The sequence below is a fragment of the Cibotium barometz genome, chromosome 20 (assembly GCF_041138505.1).
Source record: "Cibotium barometz isolate CiBa-2024 chromosome 20, ASM4113850v1, whole genome shotgun sequence".
Lineage (NCBI taxonomy): Eukaryota > Viridiplantae > Streptophyta > Polypodiopsida > Cyatheales > Cibotiaceae > Cibotium > Cibotium barometz.
The window spans coordinates 27,551,131-27,577,616 of NC_141065.1; the positions used below are offsets into that span (position 1 = coordinate 27,551,131).

Consider the following 26,486-nt stretch of genomic DNA (forward strand, 5'->3'; position numbering starts at 1 on the left):
ACATCTTGGGTGCAGTGTTTGCACATTTGCAGGGAGTCAGGCATTACAGGTTGCATTTTGCTATGGCAACCACAGGTGAGAGCTCTTCATTGCTTCACATCAAGAAGCTTGAAGGCTCGCATAATTATGATATTTGGCAAACCCAGTGCTACAATGTGTTGCTCCAGAAAAAGCAGCACAAGCCTATCAAAGAAAGGGGTGTGATGCCCGCTTCTCTTACAGCTGAAGAGTGGGAAGATATGGATGAGCTGGCAAGATCTACTATCATGTTGTCTGTGTCAGACTCATTACTTTTCAGCATTCGTGAAGAGAAGACAGCTTGGGGAATGTGGCAGAGATTGCAGGACTTGTATGCCCAACAAAGTGCCTCAAGCAAAGTGTATTGGTTGAAGAAACTCATAGCTCTTCAGATGAAGGAAGGGGCTTCTATGACAGCCCATCTCAATGAGTTTAATGGTATTGTCAGCCAAGTTATAAATCAAAAGTTGGCAATGGACGATGAGTTCAAAGCCACTTTTCTGTTATGCACTTTGCCAGAGAGTTGGGACACATTCAGGACAGCCACTAGCAATTCGAATGCTATGCTGTCATATGCAGATGTTGAGGGTGCTCTTCTTCAAGAAGAGATGAACAGGAAAAACAACTCTGTTGGAAAGTCCAATGCAATGAATGCACGTGGGAGATCCCAGCAAAGGGGGAAAAGCCAAGAAAGGGGAAGGAGCAAGTCTCGCTCCAAAAAGGATTTGGAATGCCATTATTGTGGCAAGAAGGGACACATTAAAAAGCAATGCTACAAATGGAAAAATGATCAAAAAGAAAAGGGAAAAGGCAAAGACAAAGAGAAGGATGAAGCCAAAGATGTAAAGCCAAAGGGCAAAAGTGGAGTCAAGATCGAAGAAATCAATGTGTCACATGCAGGTGGCAGTGAGGATGAGGTCCTCTTTACGTCTTCACTTGATGCCCATTCACTTCTTACAGGTGGTCATGGTATGCACTCATGGATCATTGATTCAGGTGCCTCCTTTCATGTCACAGGTTGCAGAGACTTGTTTGTCAGGTACACTGCTGGCAATGAAGGAGTGGTTTATTTGGGTGATAACCATGCATGCAAAATTCTTGGCAGAGGTGACGTGAGGCTTGTATTTTCAGATGGCTCACAGCTTATGCTCCATGATGTCAGGCATGTGCCTGAGATCAAGAAGAATCTGCTTTCTACTGGACAGCTTGATGATGCTGATTATGTTACCACATTTGGTAGTGGAAAGTGGAAAATTAGTAAGGGCTCACTGGTTGTTGCCAGGGGCTCTAAGGTGGACACTCTTTATTTCATGCATGCAGGTGTTTGTCACCATGCTAATGTAAATGCAACCGAGCTGCCGGAAATTTCTATGTGGCATAGCCGGTTGGGACACATGAGTGTCAAGGGAATGGAGCAATTGTCTCGTTTGGGTTACTTGCCTTCTCTAAAGTTTTCAAGTTTTCAGTTTTGTGAGCATTGTATATATGGTAGGCAACTACAATGCCCCCATAAGAAAGCTCTTGGACAGAAAGATGCTCAGTTAGAGCTTGTGCATACAGATGTATGTGAGATGCCTCAGCTTTCTTTGGGAGGGGCAAAATATTTTGTGTCTTTTATTGATGATGCCACACGCAAGGTGTGGGTCTATCCTCTTCGCTTGAAGAGTGATACATTCTCAGTGTTTCAGAAGTTTGTTGCTCTTGTTGAGAATCAAACTGGCAAAACACTGAAGGCTTTGCGTTCCGACAATGGTGGAGAGTATACGTCCAAACAGTTTCAGGACTTTTGTGATGCTAAAGGCATCAAGAGGGAGCTCTCTACTCCTTATGATCCTCCACAAAACGGGACAGCAGAGAGGATGAACAGGACCATACAGGAGAAGGTCCGTTCTATGTTGTCACATGCTGCATTACCTCATGGTTTTTGGACTGAAGCTGTTATGACAGCCGTTCACCTTATAAACAGGTCACCTAACACGAGGCTTGGTGGGAAAGTGCCAGAAGAAGTATGGACAGGGAAGCCTCCGTCATACAAGCACTTGAGAGTGTTTGGTTGCGTTGCGTACGTGCACATACGCAGGGAAATGCGCACCAAACTTGATCCCAAGTCTCACAAAAGCATATTCCTAGGATATGGTGACAGAGGTGAAATGGGGTATAGACTTTGGGATCCCATAAATAGAAAGATCATACGCAGCAATGATGTCATTTTTGATGAAACATGCATGTATAAGGAGCCTGCAAGGCAACAGGAGCCTGGCAGAGTCATCTTTGATGATGATGGACATCATGGACAACAACAAAGGGCTGTAAATCAGCCATTACAGCAAGAAAATCAGCCCTTAAATGGTGCTGAAAATGGTCCAAATGGACAGCCAGATATGGCAGAAGATATCCCTATGGATATACCACAGTTGGAGGAGATACCGGGCATGATATTTCAGCCTTATGGCATGGAACAGGAGCCACCAATGGGTGATATGCAGGCTGGACAGCAACCTGCAAATGATGGTCATTGGGTACGGAGGTCCACAAGACCCTCCAGAGCCCCTGACAGGTTTGTTCCAGGGGTTGACTATTTGATGCTTACTGACTGTGGGGAGCCCTCATGTTACAAAGAGGCTTTACAGAGGGCAAACAAGGCTCTATGGGAGCGTGCCATGAAGTCAGAGATGGATTCTCTGCACAAAAATGGAACTTGGAAGTTAGTGCCTTTGCCTGCAGGCAAGAAGGTTTTGCCATGCAAGTGGGTTTACAGGCTCAAAGTTGCATCAGATGCTAAGCCAAGATACAAAGCCAGGTTAGTGGCTAAGGGCTTTAAGCAGGAATATGGTGTGGACTTTGAGGAGATCTTCTCTCCAGTGGTCAAAATGACCACACTTAGAGCTGTGTTGGCTTTGGTTGCGCATGATGATCTGGACTTGATTCAGATGGATGTGAAGACTGCTTTTCTTCACGGTGATCTCCATGAGGAGATATATATGCAGCAGCCAGAGGGTTATGCAGTGAGTGGAAAGGAGAAGCTTGTATGCAAGCTGAAAAAGAGTCTTTATGGGCTCAAACAGGCACCAAGAGAATGGTATCATAAATTTGATACATTCATGAAAACTCAGAAATTCAGGAGAAGTGACATAGATCACTGCTTGTACACCAAGAAAGCTTTGGATGGCAGTCTCTTGATTCTCATTTTGTATGTTGATGATATGTTGATTGCCGGGAAATCTCGTAAAGAGATGGATGCCTTGAAGCAGAGGCTGCATCAAACCTTTGATATGAAGGATTTGGGTGATGCAAATCACATTTTGGGTATGCGGATACTTCGGGACAGAAATCAACATGTGTTGTATTTGTCTCAGAAGGAATACATTGGCAAAGTCTTGCAGAGGTTCAATATGGACGGGGGGAAGAAGGCTAGTACTCCTTTGCCTCCATATGTGAAACTCAGTGCTATGGACAGCCCACAGTCGGATAGAGACAGGGCTGATATGGCCAAGATTCCGTATGCTTCAGCTTGTGGCAGTCTCATGTATGCCATGGTTGCTACTAGGCCGGACATTGCATTTGCAGTGGGAGTGGTTTCTAGATACATGGCCAACCCTGGCAAGAAGCATTGGGAAGCAGTGAAAGGTGTCATGAGATACCTGAAGGGCACACAGGATTTGTGCATTTGCTTTGGCAAACAGGATGCATTAGTGCATGGTTACACGGATTCGGATTATGCCGGTCATCCAGATAACCGGAAGTCTACTACCGGTTATGTGTTTACATTCACAGGAGGTGCTGTGTCATGGATATCCAGGATGCAGAAGTGCACTGCCTTATCTACTACAGAGGCCGAGTATATTGCAGCCACAGAGGCTTGCAAGGAGGCATTATGGCTATCTCGGTTAGTGGTTGATTTGGGCTATACAGGGGATATTCCATTGTTGCATTGTGATAGTCAGAGTGCCATCCAGTTGGCAAAGAACCCTGTCTTTCATGCAAAGACGAAGCATGTGGATGTGAAGTATCACTTCAGCAGAGAGGTGATAGAGAACAAGCAAATTCAGCTTGTTAAGATTCATACGGATGACAACCCGGCTGATCTGTTGACGAAGAGTTTGCCTCCGGAGCGGTTTGCTCATTGCAGACACTTGATGGGCATTGGATGAGGCCATTTTCAGCCTTGATATGGCCTTGTATATTATCATGTACATGCTGATTTTTTCTTTTCCTTTACTTAAGGGCACTTTGCCTTTAAGTGGGAGGTTGTTGGGGTAAAGGCGTTATGCCCACCCTTATAGTGTGTACAAGCCCATAAGTTATAGTACATAGTACACTTAGTACTTTTAATGTACTAAGTGCACTATGTGTACTAGTGCAATATACATGTGTGATAGGGGAGTCACACACTCATACTTGATGAGTTGACTTATCCCCACAACTCTCTCTCTCTCTCTCTCCCTTGTTCTTCTCTGTGTATGTCTCCCATGAATGAACTCTAACCTAACCCTAATTCAGGTTTCTCCCCATCAGTTCATAATGTATTTCATGTAAGCCTTCTAAAGAAATATGTGCCAAACCCAAAATCATGGAAAGACGGTAAAACTTCAGTGGCAAGATACCCCGTTGGCTTCTAGGTTACGCTAGTTCCTTCTTTTATATAAGTCGTAACTCTTACTTGTTGCTCGCAGTAATCTTACTTCCATCGATCTCCTTTCTTTCTTAATCTCTTTTATGGCTTGACAGCAAGACTTGGTTTTATCCATGATGATTTCTCATCTTCAAGACGCAAGCGAGTTTGTGAAGAAGGATTTTATAGAACTGTATGAGCGCTCACTTTTTCCTCACTTGGGAACTTCTGTAGCTCGGACCAAATGACAGATCTATCGAGACATAACTAGGGTAACACCATGGGGTCGGCAGCACTTTCGTAACAATGTCCACTTGGCTATGGTTATTGAAGCTTTGGGTTTGGGTCCCCGATACTACTGCGTGATGAGATCAAGGCATGGTGGATTTTCTGAGCGGGTCTTCTTACTAGCGTGCGTTCTTCCTCACCAGAAGATATGGCTTTATCCCGTTTTTGGCTTGTCTCTTAGAGGTCCTTTTAATAGGTCATCTCATACCAATGAGATAAGTGCTGCAATAACCAGCCGAATTATTCCCATAGATGAGTTACCTTATACGTGTGCCGCTTGTGAGTGCTGCTTTTGTGACCATATGATGGACGCGCTTATGGAATTGTAAAAAGTTTTTCTATCTTTACTGTATATGTTCCAAGAGTGAATAAAGTTGAAATCTTTGTTCTTGTCTTGAGTCTTGCTCTCTATAAAACTTTTCTTGGTGGTTAATCTTAATTAAATTTTCTCTCAGTCTCATATTCGTACATCTTGCGAAATTACCCCTAGTTTGCGAGATGAGGACATCTCGCGTTTTTCAAATAGAAGAGAATGTAAGATTCCTCCCCAGCCTCTCAAGATGTCCAGCATCTTTCCTTGTAATTAATCCCCTCTTCAGAAATATAAAAGATCTTGTTTCTAACTGTTTTAACCTAGAGAGAGGAAATATTCTAGAGAGAATATTCAGATTTTAAATATTTTTGGATAGAAAAATATCTTATCTTATTAAAATAAGTTCCCATGAAATAGAAATTCAAAAAGAACTTTCCAATGTGCAATTGGAACTAATTGGAAATGGGTATGAAGGACCTTAGCCTAAGGGTTTAGATTTTCAGAAATTTTTGGATTATGGTCCAATTAAGGTTCCTATGGGCCAATAAGATCAATCCATGTGTGGGGAGGAGAGAAATCCAATTTGTAAAACAAATTATCCAAAAAGTGAGTAAATGCTCACATAAGATGAAGAGTTGACTATGTACAAGGTTTATTAGTAAGAAACTATGAGTAATATAAAAAATATGAGATATTTTGGGTATAATAATTCCATTTTGACACATATGTAAGGAAGGAGAGTCCCTTCAATGCTCACATAAGATGAAGAGTTGAATATGTACAAGGTTTATTAGTAAGAAACTATGAGTAATATAAAAAATATGAGATATTTTGGGTATAATGATTCTATTTTTGACACATATGTAAGGAAGGGGAGTCCCTTCAATGAGGCGCCTACTTCACATGCTTGAATGAGTTTTAAACTAAAAAATAATGTGATATTTTTATCTCTCCTCTCTCCTAATTCAAGTCTATTCCAAAAAGTTAGCTTAACTGATCTAAAAATAGTCAAAAATTGATCAAACTGATTTGAAAAATTCTAGAATCAGTTTGTTTGGTTAGGAGCTTAATTTTTCCTATAAATAGAAGCCTCCCCTTTGTTGAAAAACAATAGTGTTTTATGCACTGTTACTCTACTTTTTCCAAGCCAAGAACTGTGAATTTATTAATAATTCACTAGTTTTTGACATTTCCCTCTTCCAAAGATTGGTGGCCACTCTTGTTCCAAACAAGAGTTGAACCCTCAAGACTTGAACCCTCAAACCATCAAGCCAAAGGAAAGCTCTCAAAGTCATTAGGAAGTTGGTGATTCTTCTTTTTCACTTATTTTATGGTTTTTATGGTTTTAAATGGTTTTTATGCTTTATGTCTTCTCTAAAAATGTTATGCCTCATTACAAAAAGGCATTCCCCTCTCTTCTCTAGCAAAACCAACCATTCTCTATCCTAGGTGAATGGTTAATTGATTAATGTCAAGTTTTTATAATGTTTATCTCATTTAAGTGAAAAAATGTTTACTTTAGGATAATTTCAATATTTTGATGCATTTTTAATTAGTTTTAAAGACATAAAAATTTAAAAAATTGTCAGCCATACAAAGGAGGTTATGGCGAAATTTTTAGAAATTAGTGAAATAAAATTCATCTTTCTAAAAGAGTAATCCTTATGGTTTCTATATTCTAAAGTATCATTTTCATGCATAGAAGATGCATTTTGATTATGTGTATAAAAGATAAATTTTTTTTATAAAAGTGTTTTCTTTTTATCATATTTGATTTTCATGCATAGAGGTATGCATAAAAGATTAATTTTTTATTATAAAAGTGTTACTTTTATCATGTTTGATTTTCATATATAGAGGTATGCATAAAAGATAAATTTTTATTATAAAAGTGTTACTTTTATCATATTTGAATTTCATGCATAGAGGTATGCATAAAAGATGATTATTTTATTATAAAAGTGTTACTTTTATCATATTTGGATTTCATGTAGAGGTATGCGTAAAAGATTTTTTTTTAATTATTATAAAAGTGTTACTTTTATCATTTTTGGATTTCATGCATAGAGGTATGCATAAAAGATTATTTTTTATTATAAAAGTGTTACTTTTATCATAATTGGATTTCATGCATAGAGGTATGCATAAAAGATATCTTTATACTAAAAGTGTGATTTTCATCATAAATGGATTTTATGCATAAATTAGATGCATAAGAGAAATTCTCTTATTCTAAAAGTGTAATTTCTACTAAATTGAATTTATGCATAGGAAGATGCATAAAAGATTGTTTTTTAATTCAAAAGTGTCATTCTCATCTAAATTGAATTTATGCATAGGAAGATGCATAAAAGATTGAATTTTAATTCAAAAGTGTCATTCCCATTTAAAATGAATTTATCCATAGGAAGATGCATAAAAGATTGATTTTTATTTCGAAAGTGTTAGTCTCCTTAAATGGAATTTATGCCTAAATAGATGCATAAAGAAATCTTACATCAAATATAAGAATTCTCTTGTATACTATAAATAGATATGAGATGTGATAGGATGTGATAAGATGCGTATGAGATGTGATAGGATGTGATAAGAGGTGTATGAAATGTGATAAGATGTGATGATAAGATGCATATGAGATGAGTTAGGATGTGATAAGATGAGTTAAGATGTGATAAGATGTGTATGGGATGAGGTAAGAAGTGTATGTTATGGGATAAGATGTATATGGGTTGTGATAGGGCGAGAATGGATGTGATGTAAAAGAATTGATGTGAAGGCGTATGTGGTTATATCAATGGGAATGTGAAAATGGATGTATGAATGTGAATGTGGATGTGGATGTGGATGTGGATGTGGATGTATGCATGTAGATACGGATGTGGATGTATGAATGAGGATGTGAAAATGGATGTATACATGTAGATGTGGATGTATGGATGTGAATGTGAAAATGGATGTATACATGTAGATGTGGATGTATGGATGTGAATGTGGATGTGGATATATGGATGTGGATATGGATGTGTATGTATGAATGCGGATATGGGATGTGGATGTATGAATGAGGATGTGAAAATGGATGTATGCATGTAGATGTGGATGTATGGATGTGAATGTGGATGTGGATGTGGATGTATGGATGTGGATATGGATGTGTATGTAGAATAATGAATGTGAATGTGTATGTGAAATAATGTGTCGTCGATATGAGGGAATGGATGAGAATGAGTACACATATGAATGGAATGTGGGTTAAGTAATGAGAACCGAGGAGGGATAATGTGGAAAGATGAGAGTTCGATACAAAAACTATATTTTGTGAACTATATTTCGATACAGAAACTATATTTTGTGAACTATATTTCGATACAGAAACTATATTTTGTGAACTGTTTGTGAAGCATTTTGACCGTCTTGTGGATTAAGGTCATGGAGACCTAACTGATAAAGTTGCAACTGCTGACGGAGAGTCAATGGAGGACGTCTCGCGTAGCAAGGTCGACCGAGGTCTTGACCAGCCTCGGTTCGATTTAAATGGTGAGCTTCCGGTACGATGGATGAGGGACCAAGGAAGCGGCCTATGAGTGAAGCGCTAGGTCACCTGGGAAGGATCCTAGAGGGTGCTGACCATACGGTGCTCGGGCTCTGGGTCGCCAAAGATACCCACACGTGCGTCGTGGAAGATATTGGAATAAGGAGTAAGAGTTGTTTTCTGAAACCGGGCATGGATCTGGTTGATTGACCTTGCTGGTTCTCAACGGATGAGTCCATGGCTCTTTTATATGGATCTGTTGGTTGATCTTGCTGATCTTCCACGGAGATTGCATTTTGTTATGTGAATATATTACCGGCTACTATGAGTTAGGAACTATCGAAAAGACCCCTGAGTGAACAGGTGGTGAGCGTTCTGGTTGTCAATGATGCCATAAGTACACCGTTGAATGAATGATTGGTAATATGGATTCAACCAAAGATTTAGACGATTGTCATCAGTGACATTGGTTTCATTAAAGGATTGTTTTAAAGTTAACTGATCCAGAGAAAAAGGCAATTTCATATTGGGTGTGTAAGTGGTGTGACTAGTTTTATGTTTGCATGAACTTTCGGCTAGGGGGCTTGGGAACTTTTTTCCCTGGTACCCGGGACAAAACCTAACCAAAAATCTAAAATTGGATCCCATCACTACAGTGGTTGGGCGGTTGGCTAACCCATGGGATCGGATGGGGTTAGGCTGGACTGATGGATCCGTAAATCGAGACTCAATTTCTGTTATTACGATAGATAAAGTAAATCCTTGATAGTAATTGTTCTATGGATAGGAATCAACGGCTGTGCCTCTTGATGGGGAAAAAAGCGTTGATCCCAATGATCCAAGTGCAATCTGTCCCTTGATTCTGACTATGGAACTTACGAGTTCGGTCCCAGGAACCCCTGAACGAAGGCCCACAGCCCCTCATACCCTTTCCACCTCTTCCTACCACACACCCTTGCAGCCCCTCTCCTACTGCCTATAACCAAACCGGGCGAAGCCCAGCGGACCAAGGTTTTCCACACTTTTTCATGACCACCAATCTCTAACTTAAGCATTTAAACACTGCCCACAACCATCAAACGTAATCACATATGCTGAAAAATAAAATCATATGCACAAGACACCACACTGGGACCGGAACAGCCAGCCCCCCTTCGACGGAATTCTCTATTCCTCAGGAGTAATCCTTCAAACAAAGGATGCAGGTGCTCAACACCAAAAAGTACATATGATTTCCAATCAAAGAGAGAAATTGAATTTGCAAGGACGCTGTCCCACAAACTCACAAAATTCTGCACTTGTAGCTCAAGGCCAAAGTCTTCGAGATTTCTCAACAAGCAATCAGCTTTTCACGATGAAACTCTCTAGAATCGCTCCCAGAGTTACTATCCATGGTCGGGTCACCATGAAAACACCTCTGGCACCCAAGAGCAAACATAGAATACTTATCTATCGTGAAGAAACAAGCTGTCCATTTCTGTCCGTAAACACTTCACAGGAGAGCTTGTGTTTGTATGATATGAGTTAGAGAAGCTCTGCTTATGCAGAGAGAGTACTGTAGGGCTTGCTATGGGGCTGTCCAGAACAGAAAAACAGCATAGCACCAGAGCTTGAAAAGCACACGCCCAAGCTAGTTATATGCACACATGCAAGTCGGCCAGCTGAAAATAAACCCCGTCTTCTTTTGCAAGTTGACCAACTTAAAATAACTCTCCCAACGCTTTTTAGCAACTCGTGGGTTCCAGGCGCCAAGCTTTCCTTTTGTCCATAATTCATTCAAACAGTCCACCTCTCGTGTGTATTCACTTATAAGTTATTAATTGTTGGCTGCCCAACTTCAGTGAGTATGTACACACACACTCATAAACCTTATAATGAATAAAATCCCATAAAACTTATGTTTTGTGGCCGTCTTTCATGCATATCCATGCCGCTTAAACCTTTGTAAAGACTCCACATCAAATCCTAACCTCCACAGGTGTCCTCTTCCATATAAAATGTGCATATCTCATAAATATGAGCCTGTACTTGTGCAGACGATAGTACATACCATGTATGTGTAAAATCACAATTCGCAAAATTCCAGATTGCCTGGTAGCCCATAATACCTTGGAACTATTCCCCGTTCACATCCTTTGTAAAATAATTCCGAGCTAACCGGACACTGTCAAAATCATAAGAGTGGACGAAATGGTGACATTCTCCTTTGTCATAAGCAGTTGTCTACAACTGTAACATAACAGTAGTTCATAGAAAATTCCAGTTTTGAGTAGCATATCTCATAATGTCAGATCCATCCAAATCCAAGTTCTTGTCAAGCAGTTAAAAGATCCTAATATGTGATTGATCATGGTGTTGTGCAGCATAGATTAAGCATAAACTAAGGTGAGTTGAACCACACCAAGAACTCGATTGCTAGAGAGAGAGAAAGTAGCACACTCAACAATACTCTATTGCATATGTTGTATTAACCATACAAATGAAAGGCTTCTAATATAGATAGCCATTGACCCAATCTCCTTTACACATCATCATGCCATGTGGCAATCTCTATCCCAAATCTTCTTGTGTGACTCTCATAAATCACATCCCACATAATATATTATCTCACCCATAAGGTGTGTTCCCACACAAACGTAAACCGAGCTTACATATTTCAATACCCTCTCTTAAGGGAGGTGTATCTCACTCACCCATACACAAATTTAGCATTGCGATATAATGTGCAAATGCTCTCTGTCAACACTCCCCCTCAATGCTAAATTGGAATGTCATCTCAAATGCGGCTAGTCATTCCTATGTCACGCCAGCATGTGTAAAAATATGTGTGCATGTCTAGCCAACCTAGACACCAAGTCTAAGCGATACTAACCATGTCTAGCCAACCTAGACACCAAGTCTATACATATGCTTTCTGATGTTGTTCTAAGCGATGGTTTGCTGCTCGTTGCTTGCCTACTATTAGTTGTAGTTCTTTACTCCGTCTCTGCTGATTTGAGGTTCTCCTAAGCTATAGTTTCTCATAGCTCGATCTCCTTGTGATCCCAGTCAGCTTGTCTCCTCGCCACACTGAACCCCTCCTGTCTGTGATATGTCTTTTTCAATGGCTTCATAGCCCCTTGTGCTTGTTTACTTTGGTGATGTCGGTTTCCTTTGAGTGTTGTATCTCAAGGCTTTGACTTCACCAAGCTACTCGCTTCTTGTTGTTTAAGTTCATGCTCTTCTGTAGGACCCATCTTTCTCCACACAATGCCCCGCAGTAGACTCTGGCATAGATGCTCCACGTAGAGAGAGCTTCTGCAGATACAAAAAAGGCGGGAAGCAACGGATATCCACCACGGATGGCATCTTCCAGGATGCCAATAATAGGTCTCTACTATTGATGCCAAGGTCGATAAAGGGCCTTTTATCTTCTCGATTTCATTGCCCACATTTCTTCTTCAAAGGTATAAATTGTTATACCTCTTGCCGTTTCCATTGAGACGTCCCTTGCACTGCCTCTGACTTGCCACAAATTTCTTGCATCAAAACCAAAGCTCTTCTTGGAGCTCAAAAACTTGCACGCTCTTCTTCTTGACATGCAACCATCTTCTTACGGGTTCTTATATTTACAAGGTTTCTCTTTAGAAACCAGCACGTGCATAATCAACATGAAAGCCTTTAATGGCTCTCACACCATTTTGCTCACCTTTCATGAGCAAACTTAACCATGCTCCACCCCTTTCGGTGAGCTCAATGCAATTGCAAGCTGCAAGTTCAACCCATAACCTCTTGCCCCTTCCTTGGACAAGCTTGCACCTCTTACACTCTTTGCCCAAATGCAAAGAACTAGGGATCCACTCATCCCATCAACTAGCAACCTTTCTTTATAGAGAGCATTCTCTCAAGCTCAAACCAAAACTTCATCATGAGGTAAATAATCACAAAAAAATCAACCTTCTTTGGTATAATCTCTTCTTGGCAGCTTCTTTTATGATGGCACCACCCTCCAAATCTCTACATTGCTGAAAATCTTCCTTTTCAACTTCCATGGGCAGCTTCAAATCTCCAAATGTGAGATTCTCTTCTTTTGCAACTCCATTGGCAGCTTCATACTCTCTCAATGCAATGATAATTATTATGAGTGTGCTTAAATTTTCTTATAAGAAAATACTGAAAATACAACATATGCTTAATCCACAAACCACAATCTAATGTACATACTATTAAACCAAATTAAGAGTCCATCCTAGCTCTGATACCATGCTGAAAATCCTAATATGGAATTGATCATGGTGTTGTGCAACATAGATTAAGCATAAACTAAGGTGGTTAAACCATACCAAGAACTCCATGACTAGAGAGAGAGAGAGAGAGAGCGAGAGAGAGAGAGAGAGAGAGAGAGCAACACATTCAACAATACTCTATTGCATATGTTGTATTAACAATACAAATGAAAGGCTTCTAATATAGATAGCCATTGACCCAATCTCCTTTACACATCATCATGCCATGTGGCAATCTCTATCCCACATCTTCTTGTGTGACTCTCATAAATCACATATATCGCCGTTTGACCACCCAATTGGTCCACCCGTGTTTTCTCATTATGAATGTACACTGGACTGACGTCCATGGCAGTTGCATATACCACGGATTGATGACACTCATGTGATTCTATGGACTTGGCTTTCCATTGGGACTTGTGCCTGTGTGTACATGACTAGAAATGCTTGGAGGATTGGTGTTCCATTAGGTTTGGTACCTTGTGTACTTGCCTGGAGCACATCTATTTTGGTATAGTTTCATGAACGGGGATTGTCTATACCAATACTGCATTGCATAGCATCTTTATGTACTTGCTTACAATTGAAATTGCATGCTGTTTTCATGCTTTCTTGACCAATGTGTAGTTCTAGGTAAGGGGACGCCTGTCCGTGAACCATGCATGTAACTGTCTGCTGACATGGTTATGTGGCATGTGACAAGTGGTAAGTATTGGTCATAAATCTACCTTTAGAAATTAGCACTAATTTATAAGTGAGTGTGTACACACTTCATTAAGTTTTGAGCGACCAAAACTCACTTATTAGTTATGACCAGCCCTGTGTTCGCACACACTGATGTCCCAAGATCCAATGCCTACCGTCCAGACTTTATTCCCTTTGTACAAAGAGAACAACCAGCCATGTGTCCATTCTACCTTGCACCACAAGGCACTTGTCCTCTATACTTGACACCTAGAGTAGACAACTCACAATATCTCTCTTCCCCCCCTCTCTCTCTCTAGAAGTAGGTGCCTTGTATTTTATACACTTTCTCCTTCCCAATACCATATCCAAGCTTGCTAGTGTGTTTTCCACATAGTCACAGGGGACGGAAGGGACGACTGCTTGGAACGGAGGGACGCCGAAACGCGACGGACAGGTGACGGGAACGGCAGGGGACGGACGGACGTCCCCTAAGAGGCGTTTCTCACAGGGGACGGCGACGAGGACGGCTCAGGAGAACGGGGGACGCCGGTGGGGGACGGTTCTGTGAGGGGACAGCAGGGAGCCGTTTGCAGCCGTTGCGCCTGCCATTTATAGCCGTTGCGCCCGCCGTGTATAGCCGTTGCAGTCCACTTGCTTGGGCCTTGGCCTTGGGCCTTGGCCCTTGAGCCTTTGGGCTTGGCCCTCTCTCTCTCTCTCTTGCCCTTAAGGCTTGCCTCTCTCTCTTGCCTATCTATATAAGAACAAGCCTCTACAAGGCTACAAGCACACACAACTCTCAAGCTTTCATGCTTCTTCTAGCTTCCAACTTCCAAGTTCCAAGCCTCTCACACAAGGCCCGCGGGCCGCCGCCCTACTATCTAGACTCTCTCTCTCTCTCTCTCTCTCTCTCACCTCTTCCTCAAGCCTCTTGAGTCTTGAGTCTTCCAACTTCCAAGCCTCTAGGCTCTAGGCCTCTCTCTCTCTCTCTCTACCTCTCTCTCTCTCTCTCTCTCTCTCTCTCGCCCCGCCCGCTTCGCTTCGCTGTTCGCCGCTTCGCTCTCTCGCTCTCTCTCTCTCTCTCACTGACGCCCGTTGTTCGCTTCACGCTTCGCTTCGCTGTTCGCCGCTTCTCTCTCTCTCTCTCTCTCTCTCTCTCTCTCTCTCTCTCTCTCTCTCTCTCTCTCTCTCTCTCTCTCTCTCGCCGCCCGCCGCCTGCTGCTCGCCTCCCTCACTGCTCGCCGCCCCCTCACTGCTCGCCTGCTGACCTGTCGCCTCCCGCCTGCTGTTCGCCCTGCTCGCCGTCCCCTCACTGCTCGCCTCCCTCTCTCTCTTCGAACCTGTCGCCTCCCTCCCTCTCTCTTCAAACCTGCTGCCCTCCCTCCCGCCAGCAGCTGCCCTGTTCGCCGCTTTCTCTCTCGTAGCCGTCCTCTCTATCCGCCACACAGTACTGCTGGCACCCACCCTTTCTCAAATATGCTGGCCCACCTCTCTCTCCACTAGGGTGTGGTGCCCCACCCACCCACCCACCCTTGCCCAGGCCCCCAAGGCAGGAACATAACTCTCTCTCTCTCTCGCTGACGAAGGCGACCTTTATGGTCACAAACAAGAGGATAACAAATGTGGAAAAGGAGATGAAGGAATGGAAGGCGGAGATGGAGGGATGGTGGAAGGAGAAAGCCAACTTTCTCCAAATGGTATTCAATGAGGATAAGCGGTGGAAAGAGGAGAAGGAAGCCCTCATAGCAGAAGTCAAAGACCTTCACGGGGAGGTCAACACACTCAAGAGGCGTAATTTCAGCTCTTCAGGGGGAGCTTGCAGAGGCTAAGGCAAATGGTGGACTTGAAGAAGGTGAAATTCAGCCATCCATGATAGAAGAGCTCAAGGTTATCAAGGAACAAGTACAGGCAATTAATGAAGAAGAGAAGCAACACGAAGCAAAGACTTCCTCATGGGTGGAAGTCATCACCAAGACTCAAAGGAAGATGGATGAAGCGGAGAAGTGGATAGAGGTCGCCAAGAAGGGTAAACGTAAGGAGATAACAACCCCTACACCTACAATCATTAACATGACTTTGGAAGAGGAACAACGAAGACGTACACGTGCTTTGCATGTGAGGATTACCGGCCTTGAAGGAGATAAAGTTGAAGAGGAGGTAAAAGAGCTTATGGTGTTGATGGGGATTGACAGTCCGATACACGCAAAAGCCTGGAGAGTGGGCAAAAAAAGCGGAGGCAACGGGGAAACATCAAAGGAAAGAGCTCTCATACTTCGCTTCCCCTCTATTGAGGCGAAGAAGGAGTTCTTGAAGAGGCGACCCACTTTAAAGAATACAGGCATTTTTCTTGGTGACGATCTTACTCTTTCACAGCTTGCACATATGAAGGAAGTCATGCCAAAGATTAGGGCGGCAAGAGATAAGGGAAAGATAGCATTTTATAGAGAAGGGAGGGTGGTCATCGTGGAGCGACGCTCTACATGAAGGTGCGAGATCTATGGGACCAAATTAAAGCTGGCAGCCTGGAACTGCAATGGATCCCTCAGACTTGATGTAGGTGCCTTTGAGGACAACTTTAGAGATAGAGATATAGTCTTCTACTCGGAGACTCACCAGGCCCCTGGTCAGATGATGCCATAGGTGACAGGATACAGATGGAAGACAGCTTGCAGAGTAGGGACGAGATCGGTACACAGTAGTAGAGGATCAGGGGGGGTGGCAGTTCTTTTCAGGGAGGAGCTGCAACCGCTTCTACACATCGTTCGGAGAGATGATCAGGCCAGATATTTGTGGGTGAGGCTGAGGGCCGACACAGGCAGATTCTTGTGTATTGCCATATGCTATTTTGCTCCTAGTACATCGACATATGCAGCACCTAGAGGGCAGTCTCCTTTCTCTGTGCTAGATGATGACATATGGGAGTTCTCTAGGGATGGAGACATCATCCTGTTAGGGGACTTTAATGCCCGGACGGGCAACCGCCAGACAGCCTTTTATGATACCTCAGAGGAGATGCTCAGAGAGCTGGACACTCTGGATATGGGATTAGACAGACGCTCACAGGATGTGGAGTGCACAGAGTATGGGAGATATTTGGTAGATATGGGGACTGCACATGGGTTGGCCATACTTAATGGCTTGCAGAGGTTTCTGTCAGCATCTGGATTTACTTGCTTTCCACATAGACATGGTGCTAGCACAGTGGATTATGTTATGGCTATGCCCAGCTTTGTTTCATGCATTGAGGACTTAGCTGTCTACACAGATGGGATCTATAGATGTCTGTACACAGAGGAGCCAGGGAGACCTTTGGAGGAGCTGACCCATATACTGACAGAGACTTTACACGATGCAGTGAGAGAGGCATATCCACATACTCAGCCTGGCTAGAGACAGCGTTCTCGGTGTATGCCCCAGAACAGCTGGTATGATGAGGAGTGCAGAGAGACAAGAGCCTGACTGCAGCGGGAGGTTGCTTTGGGAGTCACTACTCACCGCCGACAGTCACGTATTGCCTTCCGGCGCCTTGTGCGAAGGAAGAAGCGGGCCTTCCTTGCTCAGCTAGAGCAGGAATTATACCAGCTGTTCTTGAGCCAGGATTCGAGGAAGGCTTGGCGTTTGTTTCATGAGTCCTACCCTGCTTTGGCCATCACTTCTACAAAGGTCTGGGGTAGCTATGCAGCATCTCTAAATACAGTTTCTGGACAGACACCTTTTTCTGACCCGCCAGCACCATGCCCACAGACATGTACTTTCTTTACCGCAAAGATGGTAAGGAAGGCCATTGATAGGATGAAGACTGGGAGAGCATATAATCATGATGGATTGGTTGCTGAGCACTTTATTCATGCGAGAGACATGCTGGCAGAGCTTCTAGAAGTGATGTTCAATCGTGCTATGTGTGAAGGCTTACCCGAGACTTGGCGTAGGTCCACCATCGTGCCTATCTTCAAGTCAGGGGACCCTATGGAGTCAGGGAATTATCGCACTATTATGATTGGTCACACACTAGCACGATTGTATGCATCCATTCTTGAGCAGCAGTTGAGTAGATGGGCAGAGAGAGGGCATTCGAGCAAAGGGACAGACAGGGTTCAGGAGAGGTTTCTCTACTCTTGACCACATCTTGACTCTGCAGGCCATTATTGAGGAGGGCAGGTCGCATGGGCGACGGATTTATTGTAGCTTTGTGGACTTCCGCAAAGCATTTGATACAGTGTCCAGAGCCTGATTGATGAGGCGATCAGGAGATGGGGGTACCCATAGAGCTCATATGGGGGATTATGGCTTTATATAGATCAGTTGCAGGCCAGGAACGCACCCCAGAGGGGGTCTCTACTTTGGTTCACTCCACTATAGGAGTGAAGCAAGATTGCCCGTTATCTCCTTCATTGTTTGGTATGTATGTGGATGAGGCTTCTGACTGCATTGAGAGATTGGGGGACAGAGGAGCCCAGCTAGCACGTACATGGATCCCACTATTGTTATATGCTGATGATATTGTGTTGATCTCTGACTCCCCTGAGGGTATGCAGCGTCATCTGGATGCTTTACATGAGTTTGCACATGATAGTGGATTGTCTATCAACCTTGGCAAAACCAAGGTTATGGTGTTTAACACCACGCCACAGTGGGTTAGGCGATCCGCTCCCACATTTACATATGGGCAGGAGATTGTGGAGTATACAGATGCATATACATATCTTGGGGTAGTATTCAGCGGGCCAGTGTTTTCGATGAGGAGAGCAGCAGAGACTAGATTGACTAGAGCACATGCAGCCCTGGGTGGTTTGGAGAGGATGTGTTCGCAGGTTCAGTTTCAGGAACCTCGAACGAAACTTTGGCTTTTTGACACTCTAGTGACATCAGCTATGCTTTATGGAGTGTAGATATGGGGACCTTCAGTGGGCCATCACAGCGCAGGCGGGTGGAGAGGTATGGAGAGGCCTTTGGTATCTATGATTGCTAGGATTATTAGAGCCAAGGCCGTGGTACCTCATGAGATTATTCGAGCAGAGCTGGCGGCTGCCCCTCTGGTGATTGAGGCTCTTACGAGATCAGTCTCCTACATACATGGCTTGTGGGATCTCCCTCGAGACAGATATGCACGCCTCGCCCTGGAGTCCTCCCGACAGTTAGCTTTACAGGGAGACATGGCCTGTTGGTATGGACAGATGACATCTTGGTTCTAGGCACATGGTTTTAGCATGGACAGATTGCCTCCCTTCCAGTATTCTCTGGAGGCACCCTCTCTCACTCTCACACGGACAGAGATTACCAGACTCATCCGTCAGGATTTAGTTCAGCTGGACATTAGGAGGACATGGATACAGCCGACTGAGGAGCTGGGCACGAAGATGGCTTTCTACAGAGAGCATTTTCTTCAGCTCACAGCAGATGGTTTTGTGATCAGACCCAGTTACATGGATGTACACTTGTCTCATGCAGTACCATGTGCTATTGGTCCGATTCGCACATCCTCACACCAGCTTGAGATTGAGATGGGCCGATATAGAGGTATACTAGCTGAGGCCAGGATATGCCGAGTATGCCATGGGGAGCCAGAGACAGAGCTGCATTATACATGCCATTGTACTGCATACTATGAGATACGTGGTCGTTTCCACTGCTTATTCATAGAGGGTTTTGGACCACTTTCCAGAGTCATGGGGCACCAGGACCAGAGGTGTTTGGGATTGTTCTTGCTTGAGCTGCGGAGATATAGAGATAGCCTACTTAGGCGCACAGAGAGCCAGACTCAGAGGCACATTACAGACTTCTTTAGTCCAGCCATCACTGCGCCAGATGGACCACAGCAACAGCAGGACATGGATACCGCCCACACCAGCGGTACATTGATTGATCGTGCGATTGAGCTTGGGTGGTCCAGACGCCCACGACTACGGAGGAGGGCATCCCAGCATAGACGGAGGTTGCAGCGGCGGATTCGGATTATTCTTGCGAGGCATGCGGGACACCCAGTCATGGTGCTGACCACAGAGGATATTGAGGAGATCCGCCAGCGTCCGATGCGGCACATATTATGAGATGGAGGCACCTCCATAGCGTACCCCTCCGTCCCACATGATATTGTATCCCCTCACTATATTCCACTCACCTCCATAGCGTACCCCCCCTCACTATATTCACACCCTATAAGGGTTTCTGTTTACCTTCCAGTTCCAGTTTCATTTTCTAGGTACCAGTAGTATTATCTTTATTTTTCATTTTCTGGTTTTTTATCCAGACATTGTATCAGATCCACCATGATGTAACTTTTTGGTCTCATAGGTCATTATGGCCTTTTGAAGACGTTAATATAACATTTCATTTCATTTCATTTCTCTCTCTCTCTCTCTCATTCTTCAAGGCTCAAGAGTCAAGCCATCTTCAACCATGGCATCCTCCTCACGTGCCGGGGCTTCCTGTAGAAGGACAACGGGATGGACATGGTGGGAGGAGGTTAACGACACCTCTTGCATGAGAGTGGGCATGAGGTGAGGTTTTGCACGAATGTCATGCCCTAGAAGAGACGGGAACTTCTTGACAAGCTTAGCGTCTACGAGGTGGTCGAAGCGACAAGAAGGACACCACGAGTGGCCGTGGATCCCGCGACGATGGGGAGAGGAACTCAAGCCTCTACGATGGAGTGATGTGGTGGATCGGGATCATGCACACCATCACCTTCACCATCAAGTCGGAATGTTACTCCATCCACGACGCCGGCACCCTCCATCTCCACGGCCTCTCAACCATTACGTGGCCCACGACGACAATCTACACTAGGGGAGAATTGGAACCCCAAGTTGAAGGAGGAGGTGGATATGGCGGTGGCCCGCTTCTTCTTCCACGACCACATTGCCTTTCAAGCGGCTAGGTAAGTGCAATCGATCATTGCCAATTCATCATTCATGTTTTCATCATCCTAGTCCCCTTCTCATTAGTAAATTACTTTCTTGAATAGGTCGGAATACTTCAAGGTCATGGTTAAGAAGATTGGGGAGTATGGCTCAACCTATACGCCCCCCTCCTCCGAGAGCTTGCGTACATTGCTCGAGAAGGAGAAGCGCATTGTAGAGCAAGCGGCCGACAACACAAAGCGGCAATGGGAGAGGAACGGAGTCTCCCTCATTGTGGATGGATGGAAAGACACCCGCAAGAGGAGTATTCACGACATGGTTGCATATTCCCGCGGCGAGATGTACTTCATCTCATCTCATGATGCATCCGGCATTGGGAAGAGCGTGGATGTGCTTGCGACAGAGTGGGCTACCACCATGGAGATCGTTGGCCCCGAGCATGTAGTGGGCTTTGTTGCGGATGGGGAGCCTTCCAATAGGGCGGCGGGAGCTATTCTCCAAGGTATGTATGGACGTGTCACGGTGTCCTTTTGTATGGCTCATTGCCTAAACAACCTCCTCAAGGACATCGGGGCATTACCATGGATCAGCCCGAGGCTAACACCATGGTCTTCTTTGTCCTCAACCACCAAAGACTTCGGCATGAGTTCAACAAGAGGTCTTGTCTCTTTCTCCTCAAATATTCCGACACTCGGTTTGCCTACAACTTTCTCATGTTGGGCGGATTGAAGGATTGTAGCGGTGCTTTGAGGGGGCTTTTCCTTAGCGACGAGTTTGTCGCCATGCAAGAGTCCCATACAAACACTGGCCAAGAGTGTAGGCTACGGGCAGATGACGCCTCTTGGTGGGAGCGTGTGAAGACCACAGATGCTATGGTGAGGCCCATAGTCCACCTATTGAGGATTGTAGACGCTATGCAACCATGCATAGGCAAGGTCTACGAGGCCATGGATCGCATGATAGAGAAGTTGAAAGACTTCGTGCCTGACGAAGACAGATACGAGGAGATCCATGCCTTGTGTCTAGGAAGGTGGAATTCCTACTACTCTCCAATGCATGCAGCAACTTATGTGGTGGACCCAGAATTCCAAGGCAACAAGTAGGAGAGCGATCGGGAGGTGAGCGCTGGATGGAGGACCATCTTGGAACGTCTTGTGCCTGATGCATCGGTTAGGCGCAAGATCAGGGACCAGCTTTCGATGTACAGGTCATTTCATGGCTCCTATGGCTGTCATGATGCACAGGTTGACCACTCCAAAGTTGGTGCTGCTCTATGGTGGGAGGACTTTGGTTCAGATGGATTGGAGCTACAGCAGCTTGCCATCCGCATACTTAGCCAGGCCGTCAGCTCCTCTTGCTTGGAGGAACTTTGGAGTACCTACAGCCACATTGCCTCTAGGAAGAGGAACCGACTCGGGGTAGAGCGTGCCAATGACCTTGTCTTCGTCAAGGCGAACTTGCAAATGCTTTGCAAGAGCGTGACCAAGAAGACAGATTCCTTCACCGAGTAGGAGATGAGTCAACAAGAAGAGCAACAAGAGGATGAGGTGCAGGAGCAACATGCCAATGATGAGGATGAGCTTGATGCTTCCTTGGCACAAGCTACCCATGACCATGAGGCGAGCACTTCACGTGGATGATCATTCATGGATCATGATTCATGGGCCTTACTACTTAGCTCTAGCCTCTAGCCTCTAGTCTTCAGCACTTTTTTGTCATTGACTCATTTGAGTCCGTCCATGTATTCTGCCTCCTTAAGGCTTAGTCCTGACTCCTCACTCTTGAGTCATGACTCATTTTGTTTCTACTTAATTATTAATATGACTCAAAAGCTTACCATTTTAGTGTAAATTTGTGCTCATTTTGATGTACTTCCAAAGTAGAATAAGTGCAGGTAGAAAAATTTAAAAAAAAAAGTATTTTTTGAGTGTCGTTCCCTCCCCCGTCCCCGTTCCCTACTTATGACCGTCCCTCGTCCCGCCGTCCCCGTCCCCCGTCCCTTGTGACTATGGTTTTCCAAGCTTCCAAGAGTGTTAAGAGTGTTTTTGCGTACTTGATTTTTATGCGAGATTATGCTGAAGAAAATAATGTGCATGTAAACACTCTTAGAAATGATAGGCTGAAATTCTTACAAAAGTACAATGATTGTTTTGCTCGTGAGTTACCAAATGAGTTGCCACCTGTACGACCAGAAGATCATCACATTGATCTTGTTTCGAGTAGCTCACCACCTAATAGGCCAGCCTATCGTGTAAGTGCATCCCAAAAAGAGGAGATCATGAAGCAGGTAAATGAGTTTCTTGAGAAGGGTTTGGTTCAACCAAGCTCTTCCCCATATTGTTTACCCGTCCTCTTGGTTCAAAAGAAGGATGGATCTTTTCGTATGTGTGTGGATTATAGAGCTTTGAATAAGCTTACCATCAAGAATCGGTTTCCGATTCCACGCATAGACGATATCCTTGACAAGTTGGATGGATCGGCATGCTTTAGCCGAATTGATCTCAAGAGTGGGTATCATCGAGTGTGTGTGGTGCTTGAGGATGTACATAAAACTACTTTCAAGACAGCATTTGGGCTTTATGAGTATCTTGTTATGCCTTTTGGTCTTACGAATGCCTCGGCTACATTCAATAGAATGATGGATCGCATATTCCGTGGGTACAAGAAATTCATGGGTGTCTTTTTTTATGACATCTTAGCCTTCTCGAAGACCAAAGAAGAGCATAGAGCTCATTTGGCTATTGTTTTTAAAGAACTCCATAAGCATAAACTCTTCATAAATGCAAAGCAGAGTGAGTTCTTCTTGTCAGAGATACATTATCTTGGGCATATTGTGTCCAAAGATGGAGTGCGGATGGATCCTTCCAAGATTGATGCAATTCGGAATTGGCCCGAATTGAGATCAGTGTATGAGATCCGTAGTTTTCTTGGAATATGCTCTTACTACCGCAGGTTCATTCGGCACTTTGCATGGATTGCTTCTCCTTTGCATGACTTGACAAAGAAGAAGGCTACATTCAAATAGACTGATGTAGAGAGGTATGCATTCCTCAAATTGAAAGATATAACTGATCACGGTCCAGTGTTGATCATTCCGGATTAGCAAAAGCCATTTAGTTGGAATGTGATGCATCTGGAAATTGCATAAGAGCTGTCCTAAATCAAGAGAGACATGCTGTGGCTTATGAGAGCCGTAGATTGCATGATGCAGAGCTATCTCTTGGCATTTATGAGAAAGAGCTCTTGGCTGTAATTCATGCACTTACTATATGGAAACATTACTGATTTCACTGTGAAAACAGATCACCAAAGTTTGAGGTATTTTCTTACCCAAACTAAATTGTCAGAGAAGCATATGAGGATGACCAATTTCCTCTTTATGTTTTATTTTCAGATCTTGCACACCTTAGGAAAGAAGAATGTAGTGGTAGATGCATTGTCATGAAAGCCATATGTAACAGCTATCTCGGTTGGCTCTCATGGAGACTTGTCTACCATGTGTGATTTGTATCATACAGATGCTAATTTTGCCACTATTTGGGCTGATTTGATGGCTGGTCATGCACATGCCTCATATGTGATCAAAGAGGGTTATCTCATGAAAGATAATTGTCTATGTGTGGTGTCTGACATGAGGCAAAAGGTTTTGGATGAGTGCCATGCTCCTCCATATACTAGTCATAGAGGCATAATGCCTACTACGCACATGATTGTGCGGTATTTCTTTTGGCCAGGTATGCGGAAGGACATAGAGGCATATGTATGTGCATATGTATCACCTGTCAAAAGGTGAAATTTGAAGGCAAAAGGCACCAGGTTTGCTTCAACTATTGCCTATTCCCACACAGCCATGGCAAAGTATTACAATGGATTTCATTATGGACTTGCCACCCCACGGACCCAACAAGGTAATGATGTGATTGAAGCCGAAGCTGCATTTGTTGGTAAAGAGGTGCAGGTTACCCCACTGATAGGGAAGTTGCGCATACATATCCAGGGCTACCTTGATAATGAACCATAGTTGTCACGGTACGAAAATACGATACCGTACGGTACGATACCGTACGGGAATATTCGGTACGATATGAAATTTTGGGATACGGTACGATAAAATACGGTTTTTTAAATTAAAGAACACCTACAAACATAGACATTTTCAATTTGGAAGGGTAGAGTCTAGAGAAGTTGTTTCAAACCAAAATATCATTAAAAACAACTAAACAAGTTTGAAGTGACAAACAAAAGTACATAAGTATAGAGGTGCGATGCGATCATGCGCGCTAGGCGCGAGTACAAAAAGAGAGGCTAGAGCCAAGGCCCAAGGAGAGACTAGACAAAGGCATCACTATCAGAGCTCTCGCTGAAATCATCCTCATGAGAAGAGGACACATCAGTGGCCTCGCCGAAGTCGCCATCGCTAAGAAGGTTGCCCTCATCATCGAACTCGGGCTCTCTAAGCTCATGTGAGAAGCCAAAGGGAGCATCCTCATCTGCAAGAGCGAGTGTGGAGCTACCCGATCCACGCCGCACATAGGTATGCACTATGTCCCTGGGAGCACCACGAACCGTGCATCCACGGCTTCCTACTTGCACTCCTCTGCCACTACCTCCACGCCCACGACGAGTGCGAGTAGGTCGTCGATCAAATGACTCGAGCTCTCGATAGATCTCTGCATAGATCCTCTCCTCCTCCTCATCCTGCACTTTGTTTACACTCTGAAGAGTGTCCCCTGTGAGCTTGAATGTATCCACATTCACCTACATTGTACAATGATCAAGTGACAAGCAATGTATTAGAATTTGGTTCCAAATTTCAATAAACATTGAAGTTTGAAATTTGAATGCTTATAACTTATAACTTATAAGTTGTAACTTATACCTGTCTCGCTGATTCCATCTTTTGCATTGCGCGCAGCATGCGCAAGTTAGCGCGGCAATACACTAGCCGCTCTAACTGTTGCGTGCTCAAGCGATTACGTAACTTCGTGTGTACAAGTGAGTAGGAACTCCAGTTCCTCTCACATGCACCCGAAGAGCAATCCTGAGCTAGGATTCTCAAAGCCACCTTTTGGAGGCTTGAGAGCGCATACCCAAATGTCTCCCACCAAAAGAGGGGCTTCACAAGGGATTCCCTCTTCCAACAGGTAGTAGATGCAAACGCGGCTCCTCCCCTTTGGTCATTGTAGCTTATGAGCTCCTCAAGGAACTTCCCATGGCGATCCTCCGGCAATGCTTTGGGCAAGTAAGCATCTCGGGCTTCAAGTAGCTCCACGTTGGTGAAGAGGGCGGGTGATTTGTAAGCCGGATGCAATAAAGCGGCAAGACCATGGATAGGTCTTCGCATCCACTTCCATCTCTTCTCCACAATGGCCAACATACCATCGCGCTTCTCCTCGTCGATGGAAGGAGAAACGCGTAACTCTGCTATGGCCTCTCCCATGAAGTGAACAAGAAGGCCCATGGTGGCTCCCTCCATGTCGGTCATCCGCAATACCCTATAGAAGGGCGTGACCGCAATGACAATAGTGCGGACCGACTGCCAAAACTCCTCCTTTAGGCAAAGCCGTTGCATGGCTTTGGCCTCCGCCGATTCTCGCTCATCCCACTCATTCCACATTGTGGAGACCACTGTTTGGCGAAGGGAGGATTTCACATCGTGGAGGCGCTCCAAGACGAGCCACATGTAGGCGAAGCGTGTAGATGAAGGCTTCTTCAATTCCAACTTGCTATGTTCGCGGAACATGGCAAGCACCTTCACCTTTGTGGTGAAGAAGGTAACAATAGAGATAGCTTCGGTCATTACTTCCTTCATCCACACTAACTTGCCCATATCCTCCATGAGCAAGTCAATGCAATGGGAGGCACAAGGCGTCCATACTATGGAGGGATAGTCCTTCTCGAGCAACTTCCCCAT

General features: G+C 44.3%; 2 protein-coding genes across 5 annotated transcripts in view; one reads left to right on the forward strand and one right to left on the reverse strand.

The window, feature by feature from the left end:
* LOC147627738 (peptidyl-prolyl cis-trans isomerase FKBP17-1, chloroplastic-like) overlaps positions 1-26,486 on the forward strand; it is a 61,212-nt gene that overhangs the window by 30,925 nt on the left and 3,801 nt on the right. The gene's annotated exons all lie outside the window — the stretch shown is intronic.
* LOC147627739 (uncharacterized) lies at positions 1-26,486 on the reverse strand. Its single transcript, XM_086814681.1, has 3 exons — positions 25,452-26,486; positions 24,589-25,330; positions 1-402 (listed from the first exon to the last, which is right to left on the reverse strand). Exons 1-2 carry the CDS (start codon positions 26,484-26,486, stop codon positions 24,902-24,904), a joined length of 1,464 nt encoding a protein of 487 aa, XP_086670807.1. The 3' UTR covers positions 1-402; positions 24,589-24,901.

What these genes read in the sequence shown, in the direction of transcription:
- LOC147627739 (XM_086814681.1), bottom strand. Translation starts at nt 26,486, where the DNA reads ATGGGGAAGTTGCTCGAGAAGGACTATCCCTCCATAGTATGGACGCCT. An exon ending in AGATGGAATCAGCGAGACAG is followed by an intron (nt 25,331 to 25,451) that starts GTATAAGTTACA and finishes TGTACAATGTAG; the next exon opens with GTGAATGTGGATACATTCAA.